At 34.2% G+C, this 19,489-nt stretch overlaps 2 protein-coding genes and 1 long non-coding RNA gene across 4 annotated transcripts in view; 1 reads left to right on the forward strand and 2 right to left on the reverse strand.

The window, feature by feature from the left end:
* LOC130612607 (plancitoxin-1-like) overlaps positions 1-19,489 on the reverse strand; it is a 54,551-nt gene that overhangs the window by 13,403 nt on the left and 21,659 nt on the right. The window lies entirely within an intron of this gene.
* LOC130612599 (uncharacterized) lies at positions 1,857-11,744 on the reverse strand. Of its 2 annotated transcripts, none has more exons than XM_057433939.1 (7): positions 11,335-11,744; positions 9,366-10,331; positions 7,375-8,153; positions 3,566-6,524; positions 3,403-3,444; positions 3,016-3,234; positions 1,857-2,764 (listed from the first exon to the last, which is right to left on the reverse strand). In XM_057433939.1, exons 1-7 carry the CDS (start codon positions 11,435-11,437, stop codon positions 2,340-2,342), a joined length of 5,493 nt encoding a protein of 1,830 aa, XP_057289922.1. In that variant the 5' UTR covers positions 11,438-11,744; the 3' UTR covers positions 1,857-2,339. The 2 variants fall into 2 exon arrangements, with proteins under 2 accessions (XP_057289922.1, XP_057289921.1); XM_057433938.1 differs by having other exon boundaries at positions 7,228-8,153.
* On the forward strand, positions 13,390-18,856 carry LOC130612609 (uncharacterized). Its single transcript, XR_008975504.1, has 2 exons — positions 13,390-17,658; positions 17,951-18,856. It is a non-coding gene; the product is annotated as an uncharacterized LOC130612609 (long non-coding RNA).

A 19,489-nucleotide genomic window follows, 5' to 3' on the forward strand; every position in this document is an offset into this window, starting at 1 on the left:
CCTGATCGCTGAGCAATGTGTGTTTTGATTAAAGGTACAGGAACTTGTTCTAAAATCCATTGCTGGTGAGAAAACTTGCAAATTTCCCCTTGTGTGGTCACCATGAGGGTGCAATCAGGAGACACTGAACTACTAAAAATATATCATATGCGAAGCTTTTTTTAGATAATTCGAATCCTGGCTGAAAGTGAAAGAAAAAACATTATTAAAAAATACGATTTAAATTTATTTTTTAACGGCAAAAGCAGATATACATGTGAACAATCCATTAGATGTTTTTTTGTCCTTAGTACGCATTAACGTCCTCACCATCATTAGCTCAACTTTATGTATCAGTCACCAAGTCTAGTCCAAATCTAGTTAAATCTTAACAGTCAAAATATGCTATCTCATATATAATTTCTTGGTGGGAAAATATTTGCTTCACCAAGATTTTTGCAAAGTTGTTTTAAGGGATAGCTTATAGACAAAACCACCAAGTTATGTTGTAAGCGGATAGTGTATACCTTTCACTACAGACCTTTTTGAATGTTAACATTTTTCGTGGTAAGCCCTTCTGGCTCTAACAACTGCGTGGCAGGCAGAAAGATGTGAAAGCTTGCTAAAGAAAGGTCTTTTTAGCCCATTGCTACGGAAACATTTTTGAGACTTTAAACTATTATCAAATTGTAAAAATTCAAAAAGGTCTATAGCTACAATAAATTGGATGGAGAATGGGAAAGAGCTTTGTATGTATCGCTTAAAAAGGCAGGCAAAAAGCATAAAGCAAGTGTGGAGCAGATGCCGCTTCAATTCAACTGATTTGGTCATGCTCACATCTACTTCTGGATCTGCATATCTATTCATAGATGTGTGGCCAAGGCTTTGATGGTGCTGACTACCCTCTCTCTTCTTGACGCATGCTAGCTAACTAGTCGCTAGCTGCCAACATCTTGCTAGCTACCTGAGAAACAATGTTGGCTGGTAAAATACGATAAAAACAAACCAAACTAGTACTTCTCTCAATTCAAAACAAAACCGCAAATGTCACATGAACATTCCACTTTTCCAACAACCTGGTTCAATCTTGATGTATTATTGGATTTCAACTAAACTTTGTAACAACTACCTGATAAAGCGAGGCAACAAATAACATTGTGAGCAAAGGTGATATATTAATATCTTAAAGTAGTTTAACGGACTTTATTTTATATATTTTGATTCAATTTTAAGCCTGTTTTTAAATTAATAGCCTTTTTTAAATAAGGTTTGGATACAACAAAATAACAAAATAAAAAATTAACTTACACATTTGACACGAGGTATCGAGTTTGCTCTAGTAGCGCCAAAAATCGTCATTTAGATTGAGAATCGAATTTTTCTATTTATTTATTTCATCACCAGAATTATATTTTGGGAAACTTACCCCATTTGGTCCAAGGATTTCCTTTGTTATTTACGCTGTGAAAAATGACTGACTTCACCCCTGACTTAAGAAAGTATTAAATAGCCAATCTCGTCTCCAGAGCTTCTTTTTTGCTTTTTTTTTATCAAAAAATTGATCATTTGCTTTCCTGATGTAGTTCCTAATTAGTTATATGGTGATGTTACATTACGTACAAAACTTGACTTTGCTGATTTAGTGAAGTTGAACATGATGAAATTGACACATGAAACAAAGTCTCAATCTATGTAAAAATTTAAATAAAAAAATAAAAAAGAATTTTTATGTTTGATTTGCAGTAAGGCTAGAAACAGTGACAAATCTATAAAACAAAGATGGATTTCCCTACTGTGGTAAAAATTCATCACAGGGACTAATAGATTAGCAAAAGATGTCACGATGTACTGATGCTTCTGCTATCAGTATTCATGCTACATTAAATTTACGTTGAATCGATTTTTTGGCAAAATATTTTTTATGCAATCACAGATTTAGAGTTAAAAGCACTAAGATGGACCGATCGATCAATCAAGGTGTTCTTCAGGTGATTAACCGTTTCAAAGATTTCTTGATCCCTGAGCTGTTATTACAGAGCGTTCAACACTACATACTGCGTTATTACTTTTTAGAATTTTTTTCAGTTAGATCCTTAATCCACATTCCACATTTTTCCTTAATCCACATTTTTTTGAAAATTGTATACCTATCGTGTAGTTAATTTTGCTTTTCTGATATGAAAAGTAGCAAAGACGAACGAGCTTTTTGTTATTTTTAAAATCATACCACCGCAACTTCGAACCTGCATGATGATGAAATGCGTACTTTTTTTGTTTTAAATTTATATATTATATTTATATTTTATATAAAAAAGGTACAAGAATATAAAAAATTAAGATATCTACAATTACGAATACAACTATTTTTTATCTAAGGCTTGTTTTAAAGATTCAAATATAATCTTCGCCATCGTTTCATAACCACGTGGTTTCAAATGAAGTCCGCCCTCAAAAAATTGTCCAACTAACTTATGACTAATCTTGTTCCTCACTAACGAACCCGCTAAATCACACAACATGACACTGTTTTTGTGATCAAGCGCAAAAGTTCGTAAGTTGTCATTCACAGCTTCTCGTGTCTGTTTCATATCTTGACACAAGTCACTGGATTGACATTCAACTTCAGGTATAGTGACTGCCACAGTCCTTGCGCCATGTTGGTGGGCAAGATGATGAACTGAGAGAATGTTTTGAGTAAGCTCAGCAGCAGTGTGGCGACCGGCATGCTTTTTATTATAAATGTCGTTTGTTCCGCCAAGAATGATTACCCATTCAAACTGCTTTTCTATATATAAAAATAAGGAAAAAAGGTATATTTGGTATTCTACTCCCTCCTTTACTATATAATGACAAGAGAAATATGTTTTACTTTCAACTTTCGTAGTATTTTCTTTTATTCGTGGGGCAAAGGAATCGAAAGGATAAACAAATATAGCAAAAAAAAAACCAAGAAGAAAAAACAAAAAAACAAACAGTTAACAAAGCGACAAAAAGCAATTTTCGAAACAATAATTTTATATACAGTATTTTTCTTACTGGAGTTATCAAAAAATTCTTCCATCCTTTTCGGCATTTCTCCGAAAGCCATGTCTCCATCTCGACCTTCGTTTTCAACAATAAAACATCTTTTAGCGTCCATTTTATTGAGCAAGTATTGAAGCTTCATGGTGTAAGGATGATGGTTCTTCCCTTTATTGTAATAACCGCGAGTGAGAGAATCACCAAATGCTAACATATTCACTACAAGATTCGTTCCTAGAAAAACATAGATATATAAGTAAATATACTCTCCTTAAATTTTTCGCATTGTAAAACGGATCCTAAGAAAGATGTTCTAGAATTGTCCTATATGTGCTATTACTTTTATTGTAAATCTGGCTGTCTTCAGTGGATATGTAAAATAAAATTACAAATTCTATTAACCTTTTTGCTGTCTGCAAGCGTTCTCAATTTCATCAGGCGAATCTGGAAAAACATAGCAAGCAAATAAAGATATTACTTTGTGCCAATATTCTTTCCCTGTTAGAGTCTTTTAATCTTAAGAACAGATTAAAATTTTTATTCGTTTTAAAAAAGCAGCATTTACCTGTCCAGTACATATCATCCATATTCAATTGATCATCAAACAGAGATTTGGTAGTCTGTTCTGCTAACTTTTTAAGTGTAAGTTCCTCTGTTGGTTTAGTTTGATCAAGATCAGGACCAAAATGAACTGTCGATTTTGTTGGCAAGGCTGGAGGTTGATTGTTTTTGAAGCTTTCTATTTTAGGTTCAAGTTTAGGTTGTAGTAGAGTTTCTTGTGGCGAAGACGCCACAAAAGCTGGTTGGAAAGCTGCTTCCGTTATTTTAAATGCGGAAGTAGGTTGTTGTTGTTGTTGTGGGACTTCATACATCATTGGTGTAATGCTATGACTTTTATCAACCATTCCTTCTGTATTAACTGAACTGGATCTATCATCAATGATTGGTTGTTGGAGCGTATTTACTGGTGCTGCATTTACTGTTGGAGCTATTGCTATGTTGGTATTGCTTGTTGCAATTCCACTTGTCATATCTGAATAAGCAGCCGATTTATAAAGAGGTGTGCCTATCGTAGGCTTAACTAGTTCTATTCCTTGTGCAGGTGGTAAAGCAACCAGGTTTCCTGCAAATGGTGACAGCGATGGAGGAGTTGCTAGCAAAGCTGGAACTATTTGCTTTACTGTGGGAGAGTTAGTGTCTTTTGATAATGTCATATTTTCTTTTGCCCTTAAAGAAACATCAGCCTTTAATGTAGGGACCTCGTTGATTAACTTTGCAGCAGATGGCTCTGAAGAACGGTTTTCTGAAGCAGTAGGTGAAATAACATGTGGAGAATAAGGGTCAACATTATGAAGAATGTTTTGATCCTCTGTTACTTCTTTGTTCAGTTGATCCACCAATGTTTTAATAGGTGAATCCTCAATGCTTGATGGTGTTGTGACAAATTTTGACACTGTCGGCATTGTTTTTACATCAATTTCCTTATCGTCATTTTCAAAATCTTCTAGTTTTGAAGTGGAACGATGATTGGTTGGTGTAAATTCGCTTATGTTATTTGGCTTACTCGCTGTTTCAGCGTCTACTTCATTGCTATGATCTTGTAGAAGTTGACTCTCCTGCTCAAGTGCCTCTTGCTCTGAACTGCTATTTGTGAATTTAGATTGCACGTATAATTTTGGCTCAAAATCGCTATTTTGTGCAAGTGCATTGCCGCCATCTTTGTCGCTGAGGTTCTTGTTATCATTGTTACGACTGTTGTCCTTTACATTTCTACTAACAGCTGATTCTGCTTTATTGCTTGACAACTTACTTTTTCCTTCACTGATTTTTTCTTCTTCCAATTCTTTTAACGTATAACTCGAATATTGCTGTATTCCTCTTTTATTTGCGTTATCGTCAGCTATTTCATCCGTTGGCTGCATATAAAATGATTTTATATGTTTTTTCATACCCAATGTTAGAAGAGATTCATACTTAGTGGTGGGTTTATGCAGTGTTGGGAGCTCTAACAATCCGTGAGTATGTCTACTTGCTAAGTATATCTTGTCTGCTGCACCGATGTCGAAGTTTTCCTTTAGTTTATCGGTACCTAATAGTGATTCTTGTTGTTTTTTAGCAATTTTCTCAAAATCTTGTTTTCGATCAGATTTCGACTTGGATTGGATGTGTTGCTTCGTTTCGAAATCTTGAGTTTCATCTAGGATAATGTCATTTGTTTCTGAGTGATGTCGCGAATTTTTCTCATATGTTATTTGAGCAATTGGTGCAGATTGTGCGCTTTCTACAGTTTGTTTTCCCTTTCCTTGAAGTTCAGGTTTTTCACCAACAACTTTTTCACCGACTACTTCAGAAGAGATCTTGGATATATTAAGTACAGATGTTGTTGTATTTGGAGTTGCGCTAGTTTGGTTTTCTAAATCTTTTTGTTGATTTAATGTTGTTGCGTTACTTTCGACTGCAGTAGAATTTAACATTTCAGTAGAATTAAATGTTTCTTGATTTGCTTTTGCAAAACTGACGAGATTTGATATGTTATTCCAACTTGCGGAAGTATAATTCGAATCAATAGCAACAGTCGAAATTACAACTGGTTTTGCAGTCACTAAAACAGGCTTTGATGTGGTTGTAGTTTGTTCAGTTGTAACAAGAGTAAGGTCTTTTTGAGCGTCGATCTCACCATCGTCAGTCAAAGCAGTTTCCTGTTCTTTAGATATATTTTCATTGGGTTTTTTAAATGGATCAGTGACAGTTGACGTATTTCCCGATAAGATATAGTCTTCATCAAGAGGTGTAGCTGCTGTAGGAAGGTTCAACACATTTGGGGATTGTGTGTTTGTAGGAAGTCGCCTCACTGTGGTTGTACTAGTTGTTGAAAGACCACCAGCAGGAGGCTTCGTAGGTATTAGAGTAGTTAGTCCTGCATGAGCATCTCTATATCGACTGGTGGTAGGTTTCTTTCGATTTTTATACCAAATCCATGGATAGCCACCCTTAAAGGTAGGAAGATTAGGCTGTCCAGTAGCATGACCAGGTGGGAGGGTGAAAGGCGCCTTAAACGGTGTGGTTACTCTTGTTGGAGGAAACTGAGTTGCAAATGCTTCTAAAAATTCCGGAGGTGGGGTTCCATGAACAATTTTGACGTTTCCTTGATACTTTGGATCCAAATGAACGCGTCCATTGAATGTGAATTCATTCATTGATCTTCCAACTGCAGTTTCATTTGGAGAGTCTTCATCTTCGTTAACATTACTATGTTGAAAGTGCTTGGCGTTAGTATCTTCAGATTCGCCATGATGTAATTTAAAAGTTATAGGAGATGTATTTTGAGAATTAGGCGAGCGTACTTCATCAATGTGATCACTAATTATTTGTTCTTCCTTAGCCAGATCTTTAAAATATATTTCTGACAGTAATGGAACGTGATGCTCAAGTAATTGTTTCTTAGATCCAGTAACATCATGATGATGGTTCAAAACATTACCACGATCGTATAAAGCGTCTTGAAAGAATGATGAATTTACTTTCTAAAAGTAAATAAATTAAATATTTTCAATTTTTTTTAGATTTTATTTTTGATTCTTTTTAATATTTAAAAAATGGAATGTCTATATGTACCACATTTCTTTAAAAAACAACAACAAAGAAACAACAAGATTTATGATTATCAAGTTGTAAGAAAAGAATAATCGTTTAATTCTTTTGTGCACAGCATCGTCATACGAAACATACGGAGGTTGTATTGGGCACAAAGTTGCCTTGTTAGGAGGGCGCTGTTAAGTGCTCAAATTTAAGTTACAAAAAATATGTTTCTAACGGTAGTTAGCTGAATAACACTATGCGAGGTTGGAGAAGAGATGCAAAGTAGCCGGTAGCGAGAAAAGCAAGTTTTTGTGCATAAAAGAGTGAATTAGCAACAAACGTATCTCCTAGCCTAACCCATTTTGATTCCCTAATATTTCATTTGAGAGAAATAATAAAGAAAATTGGGGTAACTAAAAAATCATAAAACAAGCACATGGAATTATGACAGCAAAAGTACTAGAAAAAAAATCCTTTGTTTCTTCTTCAAGGTTATATGACCATCATATGTATGTGCTTTATAATAAAAATAGACGTTGGAGAATAGAAAAATCCACGGTCGTCGTATTTCGAAGTCTTTAAACACAGAGACGAAATGTAGCTATTACGATAGAGAATAGCATTTGATATGATAAAGCTTGTTTTTACCTTATGAAAATTTAATATAGGTTCTTCGTTTATCTCTGGGTTTCTAAAAAATGTGCTTAAAATTGGCGATGCCTCCTTTTTCATCTCTTTTTGAAGTTCATGATGCGTATGTGCGTCTGAGGAAGATAATTGTTTAGCTGCACTCACAGTAGGATTTTTCATCATTAAATACTTCTTTCTTGATTTTTCAAGTCGACGCAGTGTCTCTAACTTTTCTTCTAGCATTTTAATTCTTTCTAATTTCTTTCTGATGGCGGAATTTTTTAGGAGATGGAGAGCTTGTTTTTCTGTCTCTTTCTTTTCTGCAAGTGATTGGGTGTTCGCAACATTGGTTGTAGAAATTTCATGGTGAGATGGTGTCGTATTTAATTCGGAAATAGCTTTTGTCGTTGCTTTTTCTGTAGTAGATGTCTTAGAACTTGTTGGAGACTGAGTTCCTGGCTTAGTTATATACAAATCTGTTGGAAAAGATGCAATAGCTTTCGAATCAGTATCTGCATTCTTTAAATCTTCCATGTGATGACTATAAAGTTTTGACTTGCTTGTTGGATCAACATTATCCATTGTTTCTAGAGGGTCTTCAAAAGCAAATTTATTCGTAGACTTCAGACTGTGTGATTGTTTAGTGGCGCTTGACAAACTACTAGTTGTTACTTTCACTTGGCTAGTTTCTTTATCATCTGGCATTTTTTCCAGTTCAGCTAACTCTTTTGGTGCAGCAGGGCTAACATGATTGAATTTATTCGAAGACTTCTGAATATGCATTTGTTTACTGTTGCTTGGTAAACTGCTAGATGTTGCTTTCTTGTGCTTAGCTTCCGTACCATCTGGCATCGTTTCCAGTTCAGCTAATGCTTTGAGAGCAGCATTAGATTTTGCCACTGAATTAACGGTGGCGCTATTTTCAGGAAAGTTACTTGTATCATCTAAATACAGAAGGAAATTGTGATGTAAAACATAAATATCAATAAAACAATTCTAGGGAAGGATATAATGTGTGCAATCTCTAAAGCAATGAAATTTTATTTAATCCTTTCATTGTGCAAATGACGTATTCGAAAAAATATGAGAAGCATTGATAGAGGATCGGAAAGAGGCATAATGGTTAAAAAGCAATTTAATGTTATTTGGTCTGGAGGACAGGGGTTCCCTATAGCCATATTTTTGCAAATACTCCTTTGTGCTAAATTTTTAGACCTCATAACACCGAGAGTCCTAGATACTTGTCATTACTTAAATTGTACATTTATTGTCTGTGAAATTCTTATAATTAAAATATAAGTTCTTCCGTTTGGTTTATGATTGTCGGTATTTTTAAATAAACGATCACGAGATTGACACGAAGGAAATAAACACGAAAACCTGTAACAATGATTAAGCTTAACTATTCTACAAAAAGCATTAAAATAACACGAATCAGAAAATGTGTTATTCTTTATTTTGAAAATAGGTTTTCTCTTTTTTTCTTCAAAACGTCTACAATATCAGCTGCCATACAACCTGCCTTAATCACATTAGATGCAGGACGATAATAATTTTTATGCGTCAATCAAACAAAGAGAACAACTTTTGTGTGTGTGTTGTGTTGCGATTGGTAGAAAAATAAATTTTTAAACTTTAGTTACTTGTTTTGAATAAACTTTTAACTTTTTTAACGTGTTACATTTATACGCTATGCTTAAATAAGGGAGATTTAATTAACAAAGTTGTCCTTCATTTTGTTCCTCGTTTGTTCCTTTCTTCTTGTAAGGCTTCTATTCCTAACTTCTATTCCTCTGTCTCAACATAAAACATAAAAAAGCCGTTTTAGTAATTAAATTCTTGCACTCAAAGGAATTTTGGAAAACTAAAGACGTTTCTGATGACGTCAAAGACATAGTGCTGACATAAGCAAAATTTATTGCTACCATTTGGGGAAACAGTATTATTGGCAAATTTTTATTGCACCCAGAGCTATGTATTTTCGTTCAATGAAAATAGGACAACTTAAATTAAAACATTCCTCCGTAAAAGAAGGACTTGTTGGCCTTTAATATTCAAACAAAATCTGCTTAGGTTCTACCAAAATATGTAAAAATTTAACAAGCCTGTTAAGGTTGCTCAGGCGGTTGACGTTCTTAGGAAATGAAGATATTCACCTTGATACAGATTCCCACGTTCATCAGTTCGGATAAGATGGTCAGGATCTGTATCTTTCAGACTTTCTTCTTCTAATTTCTCCTTCCGTAAGTACTGTCCAACGAGATCTTCTTCGTTTAAATCTAAACCTTGTACACTAGTATATAATTTATCCATAGGTTGCAAGTTGAGCATTTCAGGATATTGCGCTGGAAATGATAATAGCTGTTGTGGAAGAGGATTCGAGGGAAGGTTGTACATTGGAAGAGAATCTTTTTTGATGGGTATTCGATTCCTTCTTATTGCAAAAAACGGATATGGTATCACATCTTTACGTTCATCTTTTCTTTTTAATTTTTGAAGCAATTTAGGATTTTTAAAAAATTCTTTATTTGAATGATATTTTTCGTGTAACTGTTGGTGGTTTTTATCTTTTGACTCAGACAAAATGTTTTTTGTCTCCCTATCAGGAAAATTATCACTGACATCTTTGCCAATAGAAAGAGTGATATTCTTATCAACGCTGTTGCCATGCAAATCACCATAATTGACAGTTTCCTTCCAATTTTTAAAACGAGAATTTGATTTGCTATTCAAATAATCCGAAGTTTTTTTATTGCGTTTAGATGTCATCACATAGTTCATCAGTTTGAAAAAGTCGAAAGGTTTATGTTTTGATGTGCCAGCTTTGTGTCTCTTAGGTAAATGTCTCCTATGCTTTAATATTTTTTTTCTATGTCGACTAGCTACTGATTTTCCCTTTCCATCATTCTGTGAGATGTCATATCCCATGTGAGATACGTTATGAATTTCATGTTTATTATTTCTATGAGGGATATGGAATTTATGTTTTTTTCTAGCTATCCTTCCTAAAGTTTTGTCAGAATGCAATCCATTATCTTCTAGAAATTTAAGAATAGCTGGCATTGAAAGTGTTTGATGGAAGTTTTGTTTCGCCTTCTCTTCATTTTTCTGTGCTCTGAAACCTACAAAGAAGCAGACGATGATTAGCTATCCTTCTGTTCTTCATTTAATTTGTGTTTTCAAAGAATAGAAGGGCAATCACATAAGAAAATTCCGCCCGGCAAAACGGGTTGGCTCAGTTTGCGAGATCTCACCTTCATTAACAAAATTTTCCCAAACACAATGTTCTATCACATGAGAAGTGAGCTGGCCCGGCTAACTGAAATCTCGCTTTATTAATGCCACATCGCGGCAAAGCGGAATGAAAAAATGGCATATGATAGCTCCAGTCTGGCAAACCAGGCTGACTTTTCTATTTTGTGAACAACTAAAATTACTTTAATTACAGAAAGCGCATGTTTTAAAATAAAGAAAAAAAATTTAGCCACAATTTTTTTGGTAAAAATATTAATTTATTCATAGACGACAACAAACATAAAAATACTTAATTAAAAAAGTACGCACTTTCATGCAACTATATTACCAGCCCGGATTGATAAAAAGGGTTGTACATATTATTTTGTACAATACATATTTCTCATAAAATTTATTTTATCCAAACGTTTTAGCTCGACTTAAACTGTCTGCTATGCCCTAACCATAATATAGGAAGCACTGCTTATTCCTCCCTCATTTTTTAAACTTCATTGGATAATAAATTTTTTTCGCTTGACGGCACAAAGTTTGATGTTTTTAACTGTTTCTGTCGTCTGAACAAAAAGTCTTTGACAAACGTTGTATTATTTTGTTTACTTCTGATTCTTTTTTCTTGAGTGGCGAAATTCTTATTAAAGAAGAAGAAAAAGAAGAGAAAAAACATTCGCAAATATTTGATCTTCTGATCGAAAGCAACACACACACTTCTAAATGCAAAAAGAACAGTTTGGACTTTCTGCAGTCGCAACAACAATGTACAGTTGCATTAGGTAGACAACCTCGATCAAAAACTAACATAAAAGGAATATAAAAAAAATAATACTATAACACTTTCAACATGAAGTAAGGGGAGGAAATAATTATTTTTACTTTTCTGCTTTTCACTTTGAATTTGTAGTGGATGATGAAACGTCTTGGCTTCATTGATGTGAATGCGATGTAAGACTAATGCAAGAAATATCAATATTCTCATAATAAATTCATTTAAGAAGCTTTATGAATCACACATCTGAAATGTTTATATAACTATTTCACCAAATGTAATAACAAACTTCCTTGCTCCATTCCTTAATATCCTCCATCTCCGTAAGAACCAATTTTTTTTAAAATCTCTCCACTCCAATGCATTAATTTTATCCACTACTTTAAAATATATAGCTATATATAGTTATAAAGTTATATAAAAATATGTAATAATGTTAAAAATTTGAGCGAAAAAAGTGCGTCTTTCTCGGTACACATGAACGGTTTTGCGCATGTTTAATGCGCAACAACAGCAAACATATGTTTAACACCGGTTTGAAGATAAACACAACAGAGCTAGCCTGCACACAGCTGCATCGATACTTTACATGTATTCATTTGAATGCAACTAGAAGGAGGTGTTCTACGAAATTTAATATGCTTGAAAGATAATTTTGTGGCCAGTTGATGAAATGATATATTGTAACAAAACATTGTAGGAAGATTATTTCCAATTAAAACGGAATAATTATTTTTAATTATATTTTATCTAATTAGCCATCTTGTAAGCCGCTCATTCTTTATTAGTAAGGAGCACGTGGTTGGCTAGTAATTACTGGAAAAAGATATGTAACCATAATTCTCAAAGAGTGCCCTATTCAAAAAGAGAGATCGTTTGTATTTGATGTTGAGGAAAGGGGTTTTATTAAAATTTGTAAGCGTGACGCAGAGTGATTTTTCGATGGGGATCTTAATTGACTGATACTAGTTCTCCACTTATACGTTTGTATTGTATATATACTAATTTCGTCCATACTTATTATTTTTAATATATTTATTGCACTGAAGACGTTCTGCTTATTTAATAAAAATAATAAAATGGTTTTTTAACATTTATCTTGAAATTGTGGCGTTTTCATTCCCTAAATTCGTAAACTTGTCCAAGTACGCATTAACCAGGCTATGGTTTTAAGCAATGTTGGCAAACTGGTTGATTATTTAAGTTTTATGATTGAAACATTATATGATAAAGATTTATCATCTACGGGAAATGATTTTCAGAATTTCAAAAAAGAAAGAACTATTTAATTATAATAAAGTTTCGCAAATTAAATATTCGCATCTGCTCTGTTTTTCCGATCTTGAAGAAAACCGCAAAAGTTTTGGTACTTTTGTGGGATATAATCCCTAACAGGAACGACTTTTTCAGCATTAAAAATCTCTTTACACAAGCAAGCCAAAGCAAGAAATTTACAAATTTGGTCGAAGAACTTTTGGAAAGTTCTCAATAAAAATATCAAACTTTGCAATTCCTGGATTATAGTTGGGAAGCTTTTGTTACTAAGGATTATAAAAACTACGCAACTCCACCATTATATGAAGAGAACAAATGTTACAAAAAACAACAAAAGGATACTTTACAGAATGACCATAACACTCCAAGGATGCATATATAACAAGCTTGCTCAACAAAATAATACACTATTCGTCAATAAAGTCTTTTTCGGTAGCTATTACTGTATCTCCAGTTTTAATAAATACTAGAGGAATCAATCTATTACTAGATATTTTCAACGTACTAGTCAATACAATGTTCTACATTATTACTACCACAAACAAAATTTTCAATACGACCAATGCGTCAATTGAATCTATTTTGGAGGAAGAATTGTGTGGCAAAAATTCGTGTGAACCCTGTCTGTAAAGTTTGTAGTATTCTCCAAGTTCGGTTGAATAATGAATATTGTTGTCTCCACTGACTCCAACTATGGGTAATGGACAATCTCGATCCCAGGGCCTGTAGCGTTTTTTGATATGAGGATGAAACGCGTACGAGGCCCTGGTACAACAGCTTACTCAACCAATGAGATTGCGTGCACGGCGTTTTTAAATTATGTTAAAAAGATAATTAACGCAGAAGTTTTTTTGCAAGCACTGCATTTTTTTATCCACAACAAATATGGCAATAAGCATTACGAAGATCTTGGTTACTTGTTTATGAAGAAAATATTTATATTCACGTTATTTTTGACTTCCTGGCATCGTTTACAAAGCTGTTCAAAATTTTTAAACAATTATTTTGTTTCCTTACTGATGGTGAAAAAGACGACAACTCAAATGGAGTAGTGCGACGAACATCCTGTTCTGCAACCTTTTATTGGGACACAATACTTAATTTGTTTTCATATGCGAAAAAGTAAAGAAAAACTTCGTACAGATGAAACTCTGTAGTGTGTAAGCTGACGAACTGGCTAGATGCTGTTGGCTTAAAGATGCACAAACACAACAATGACAACCAATTTTTCTTAAAATGCCACATCCCAGTGGGCACACGACGTCTTTTCAACGTTGATTAGACGTTGAATTCTGGTCGCGACGTCGCAACCAACATTCAACGTCTAATCAACGTTGGGTCTGCAACGTCGATGCAACCGACGTAAATTCAACGTCTTTTCAACGTTGCCCTCCGACATGAATACAACGTCGCATCATCGACGTCTTTTCAACGTCGTTTCCACAACGTTGTTTCAACCGACGTGATATCAACGTTGATACAACGTCGAAAAAAGACGTTGTTTCAACGATCGTAAAACCGACGTTTATTCAACGTCGTACTGCAACGTTGATTCAACCGACGTCTTATCGACGTTTATTCAACGTCACTCCCGCAACGTTGATTCAACCGACGTCTATTCAACGTCGCACCCGCAACGTTGATTCAACCGACGTCTTATCGACGTTTATTCAACGTTGCACTGCAACGTTGATTCAACCGACGTCTTATCGACGTTTATTCAACGTTGCACCAAATTAACTTTTTACCGAGAATCTGTTCCGTTCAAATCTTATTTGTTTTAGTTCGTCTCACACTGGCCTGCAAAGTTATATCTCAAACAGACGTTCATAGAAGTGTTCCAAACTGTCCAACAAAATAACGAAGCGTACTCGGTGTTTGTTAAAGATCGTCATAAACTAGAAATAAAGAACGCACGTTTTTACTTAATTTTTTTGTAATTTGTCAGCGATTGGATATATTAATGCCGACGTTATGTTGTTTTTCATATATATCGCTAATTTTACTGCAGTTTTACTACTTCAAAATATTACCATTTGTTTGCAACTTTACAGCCGCATCTATGTACTTTTTTACATAAGAGCCGAATGTGCATTCATTCTCTTATGCTATGTTAAAACTTTTGTGACATAACATCAGAGAATGAATGAACACAAACATGAAATGTACACAAAACATTCAATGGATTTTTTTTCAACAGAGCGTACCAAACGTTCGATTTATTTTTTGTAATATTTATCAGGGGGTTTTTTGTCCTCGTATTTTGAGAGAAACAAATATTTCAACTTGTATTATGGATGTGAGACATTTAAAATACAATCCATTTTGTCAAATTATAATTTATAATACAATAATAACTGTTTATTTACTTCGCTTTCACATATTTAAACCTTTACTTTGTCGCATGTAATATCCCTCCTAGTCATTGGCGGGAAACTTTCGATGAGGAAATTCGCGCCTAAGCCCCTAAGAAGTTCGTATCAACTCACAAGGCGAAAAGGGCGAAGAACCACAGACGTGAGTAAAGTATTTCTGTACAGCATATGCTAATTCGTAAACTTTGCTTCGGTAGCATTCGTAGCAGAATCTAAAGAAAGAAAAAGTTAGCTAAAATTTTCACGCATATTTATTTGACACATTCTAGAAATAAATCGTTTGACCCTAAATTATTTTAAATCAAATTTTTCCATGTCGGCAAAAAATTGCCGAAGTGATGTTATTTGTCTGCATGTCAACAAGTCGACATTTCAGTACAAGAGAGATGGGGATTCTTCAGAATGTAAGAAAAATTTATTTCCAGAGACTTATCTCTAAAAAAACAATGCTAGCTAGATTTCTCAAAAAATATTTAATGGATATAATGCCCAGGCTGAGGTGGTCTTACTTTTTTAATGTTCCAGCCTGGTATTGTTATTTTGTATTTCCAGCTTTTTTTATTATTTTACAGTACATTACACATACTTGCAATCCAAAAATTTTGGCGGGAAGAAAATTTGGCAGATAACAAAAAATTCAATAACCATTTAAAATTTTTGCTATTTTGCTTTCATGTGCACCAGTTATGCTTGACACATACAGGTGGTTGGAGCATGCTGACAGGCTGCCTTATAAGAGGGCGTGCCTGGCACATGCAAGCATACTTATAGCAATCTATTTGAAGATATAACTTTTGATTCAATAACCATTTAAAATTTTTGCTATTTTGCTTTCATGTGCACCAGTTATGCTTGACACATACAGGTGGTTGGAGCATGCTGACAGGCTGCCTTATAAGAGGGCGTGCCTGGCACATGCAAGCATACTTATAGCAATCTATTTGAAGATATAACTTTTGATTCAATAACCATTTAAAATTTTTGCTATTTTGCTTTCATGTGCACCAGTTATGCTTGACACATACAGGTGGTTGGAGCATGCTAACAGGCTGCCTTATAAGAGGGCGTGCCTGGCATATGCAAGCATTTATAGCAATCTATTCGAAAACATTGTGACAAAAAAATATATAGCTGAAGCTAAATATCAAGTATTTAGTAATTCTTAGTTATAAATCATCATATTTAAAAAGCTGCATGTTTTGTTCCAAAGCCCATGTAAATTCTTTTAATTTGTTTTGACTTAAAAAATCCAACTTTTCATGAAAAAGGCATATTGACTAAAATTTAATCCCGCGAAATATCTGAACTCGATCGATTCGCAAAAAATTGTGACATTTAAGTACTTGAAAGACATTCATAACTATGCAGAAGTGAAAATGCTGATAAATAAACGTAGAGGATTGAAAACTTATGATTGTATTGTCTGCTTGAAGGTTCCTTCAATACATTTTGTGCACCTGTGGAATTCTATTAAAAAATAGAGTGCTTGCTTGCTTGATAAATTACAATTCTTACACTAAAATTATAACAAAAATAAGAAAATTAACTTGGTGATCACTACTTGCTTTATACCAGAGACCTGCACACACCACTAGTATTATGTATATATACAAATTAGGTTAAAACTTAGTTATTAAACTTGTAATTATTGCAAAGAGCTGGAAAAAGATTGAGATTTTCTATCAGCCAACTTCATGCCTCATTCGACAGTCTTACAATCCGGTATTTGATCTTGTCATGTTAAGTCAATATTTAAATCCTTAATTCCCTTGAGTAACCATTGTTTTATATTAGCTATATTTGAATAAAATGAGTTGGAGCCGAGCAATATGGTTGGAAAACAAACAAGAAGAAGAAGGTACAATACCAACAGTTTGGATAAAAAATAATTTAGTCTACTGGCCAAGTTTTTTGAATGTCGAGAAGGCAGCTGCAGAATTAAAAGAACCTACAGCATTATGGCACAAATTTCCACTAGTCCGAGTTAAAATTACAGGAGGTACGATGCTAAGTGGCTTTACTTCAATTAATTAGTCAAATACAACTTTAAAAAAAACTAATCATGTATCAGAACCATTATTTCCTATGTTATATAATTTTTGCTGATAAATCCAAATATGCCACTCATTTTTCTCAAAAGTTCCTTGTTTTCTTTTTCAAAATTTGATAATGTTAACCTGGATCTGAGAATTCTTACACTTCTAATGAAGTGTGAACACAGCTTAAAGAACTGCCTTTGTTGTCCCTCCTGGAAACAACTATAGCTAGCTAAATACTACTTTTCTACTTTTGTGTTTGTGTGCACCTGTAGCTAGAAATATATTTATTGATATATGTTTCATTTTACAGCTATCCCAGTTATCAAGAGTTGGTGGCTCAAAAATTCGCGAAAATGTGAAAAATGTTCTGTTAAAGTGAGTCAAAGCATAAGTACCCCTTAGAGAATTTAAAATGTACTAACCTTTGTTGTGTAGTTTACAGTGGTAGTGGAAAATCACTTTGTTGTGCCCACATGCTTCGTTTCATCTTCTCCATAAAAAAATCGTGCACGAGGTCCAAGAATTATTTAATTGAATGAATAGTTTACGGAATGCGGCCCCGCAGCCTAATGGACTCGCAACTATATATTAAATGCGCTTACGATGTCGATTGTTTTACTTTTATTCCACTTTCATTATAGAATCATGAATAATGAAGTAATGTCGGCACTCAACATGAAAGGGAAGGGAAAAAGTGAAAAGGTTGGGTTTGCAAGGATGAACTTATATAAAGCTGTTGTCGGTTAGTAAAAAAATCCTATTCCTAATATTCAATTTATATATGTGCTTGTAAGCGTTTTAGTTTGTTGTTGTTAATTTATTTATTGTCGGTTAAAATATGTACAAATAAATACAATAGCTCTTATTAAAGTGCTAATCCAAACCGACAAGTTTGTATTAAGTTTTTCCCGCCATTTCGAGGGGTCGACGTTCAGGGGGAAAAATACACATTAATCTGAGGAAATCTATTTGTCCAGCTGTTGTACTGTAAACTACCTCCATCAATATGTGATAAGAATTTTGTTACGTTGTAGAAACTGTTATCAAACATCAAAAGAATGCGACAGAAGGAGAAGTTCGTGCGTGTACGGCATCAATCCTTAAATATGCACCTGATAGATGTGGAGGAGCGGGAAGAACTAATGCCGAAGAAAATTAAATCGATTAATTTTTAAATAATTTACAACTTTTATATCAGAGAGGATTATAAATTTTTCAAGCGCCGTAATAAATTCTTCTAGCTTATATTAATTTTGATTGGGTGGCAGAAAATTAGAATGGCAAAATGTTAAAGTGATTTTAGCTCAACAATTTTTAGTGTTTCTACTAGAGATCGGACTTGTGACTAGTAAAAGTATGGAATATGCATGAGTGGGTGCTTTTTTTAAGGAAATACAGTGCTAATATAATATTCATTATATTTTTATTGTAATTTTCAACCTCGATTCCTGGACTTCTTGCACCTGGTGAGGACGGTGGCTTTTCACACTTTTTATAAAGTATAGCATCATGATCGTATTTATTCGCATCTGGTATCCTTAACAAACACCCTTGTATTCAACTCTGACTTCATTAAGAAAACATACTTTTTCTCTAACCAATGCTTGATTAAAGACTTCGGTGCAACAGTTTTGCTTGACACTTTAGGTGATTTGAGCATACTAACAGGCTGCCTTATCAGGAGGCGTGCCTGGCACATGAAATCGCAGCTATAAATTTGCAAATACTGCACGTTTAACAACCTCGTCATTGCTGCGTTACATTTTTTGCATTGGGTTGGAACGCTGGAGATTCTCACATAGTACCAGTTGTGAATACTTGAAATATCGTTTTTATATTTTGTATTATAAAACTCCGTTAAGTTTCATTTAGGAAGTTTTCAGCGGAGAAGTTGTATATACTGCCGATGTTTATAATAAAAAAATGACATATCGTAGAAATGATTTTATTTCTTTTTCGCAATAACCATGTACAAATAACGTAACACAAATATAAGCGTCGGAATCATGCTAGGGAATAGATACATGGACATGTAAACTATGGACATATAAAACTGAAGCCACAATGGCGATTATGATTTGATTCGGTCAAGTTTGTCTGTTTCTTAAGGTTGAAAAGACGCTGAATAACGGTTGCGAGAGCATTTCCAAACGACGTTGATTAGACGTTGTTAGACGTTTTTTCAACGTTGAAAAGACGTTGCGAGAAGTTATTTCAATGTTTAAAAGACGTAGCGAGACGTTGTTTCAACGTTGAAGAGACGTTGCAGGACGTTGTTTCAACGTAGCTTGCGACGTTGAAAAGACGTTGATTTTACGTTGCAAATGAAAGTTTTTTTGACGTCTTTTTCCGACGTCTATTCAACGTCGGACATCAACGTCTTTTCAACGTTGAAACAACGTCCTGCAACGTTGTTTCAACGTTGAAAAGACGTTGCGAGACGTTGTTTCAACGTTGAAAAGACGTTGCGAGACGTTGTTTCAACGTTGAAAAGACGTTGATGTCCGACGTTGAATAGACGTCGGAAAAAGACGTCAAAAAAACTTTCATTTGCAACGTAAAATCAACGTCTT

The sequence above is a fragment of the Hydractinia symbiolongicarpus genome, chromosome 10, assembly GCF_029227915.1.
Source record: "Hydractinia symbiolongicarpus strain clone_291-10 chromosome 10, HSymV2.1, whole genome shotgun sequence".
In the NCBI taxonomy this organism is placed as follows: Eukaryota; Metazoa; Cnidaria; class Hydrozoa; order Anthoathecata; family Hydractiniidae; genus Hydractinia; species Hydractinia symbiolongicarpus.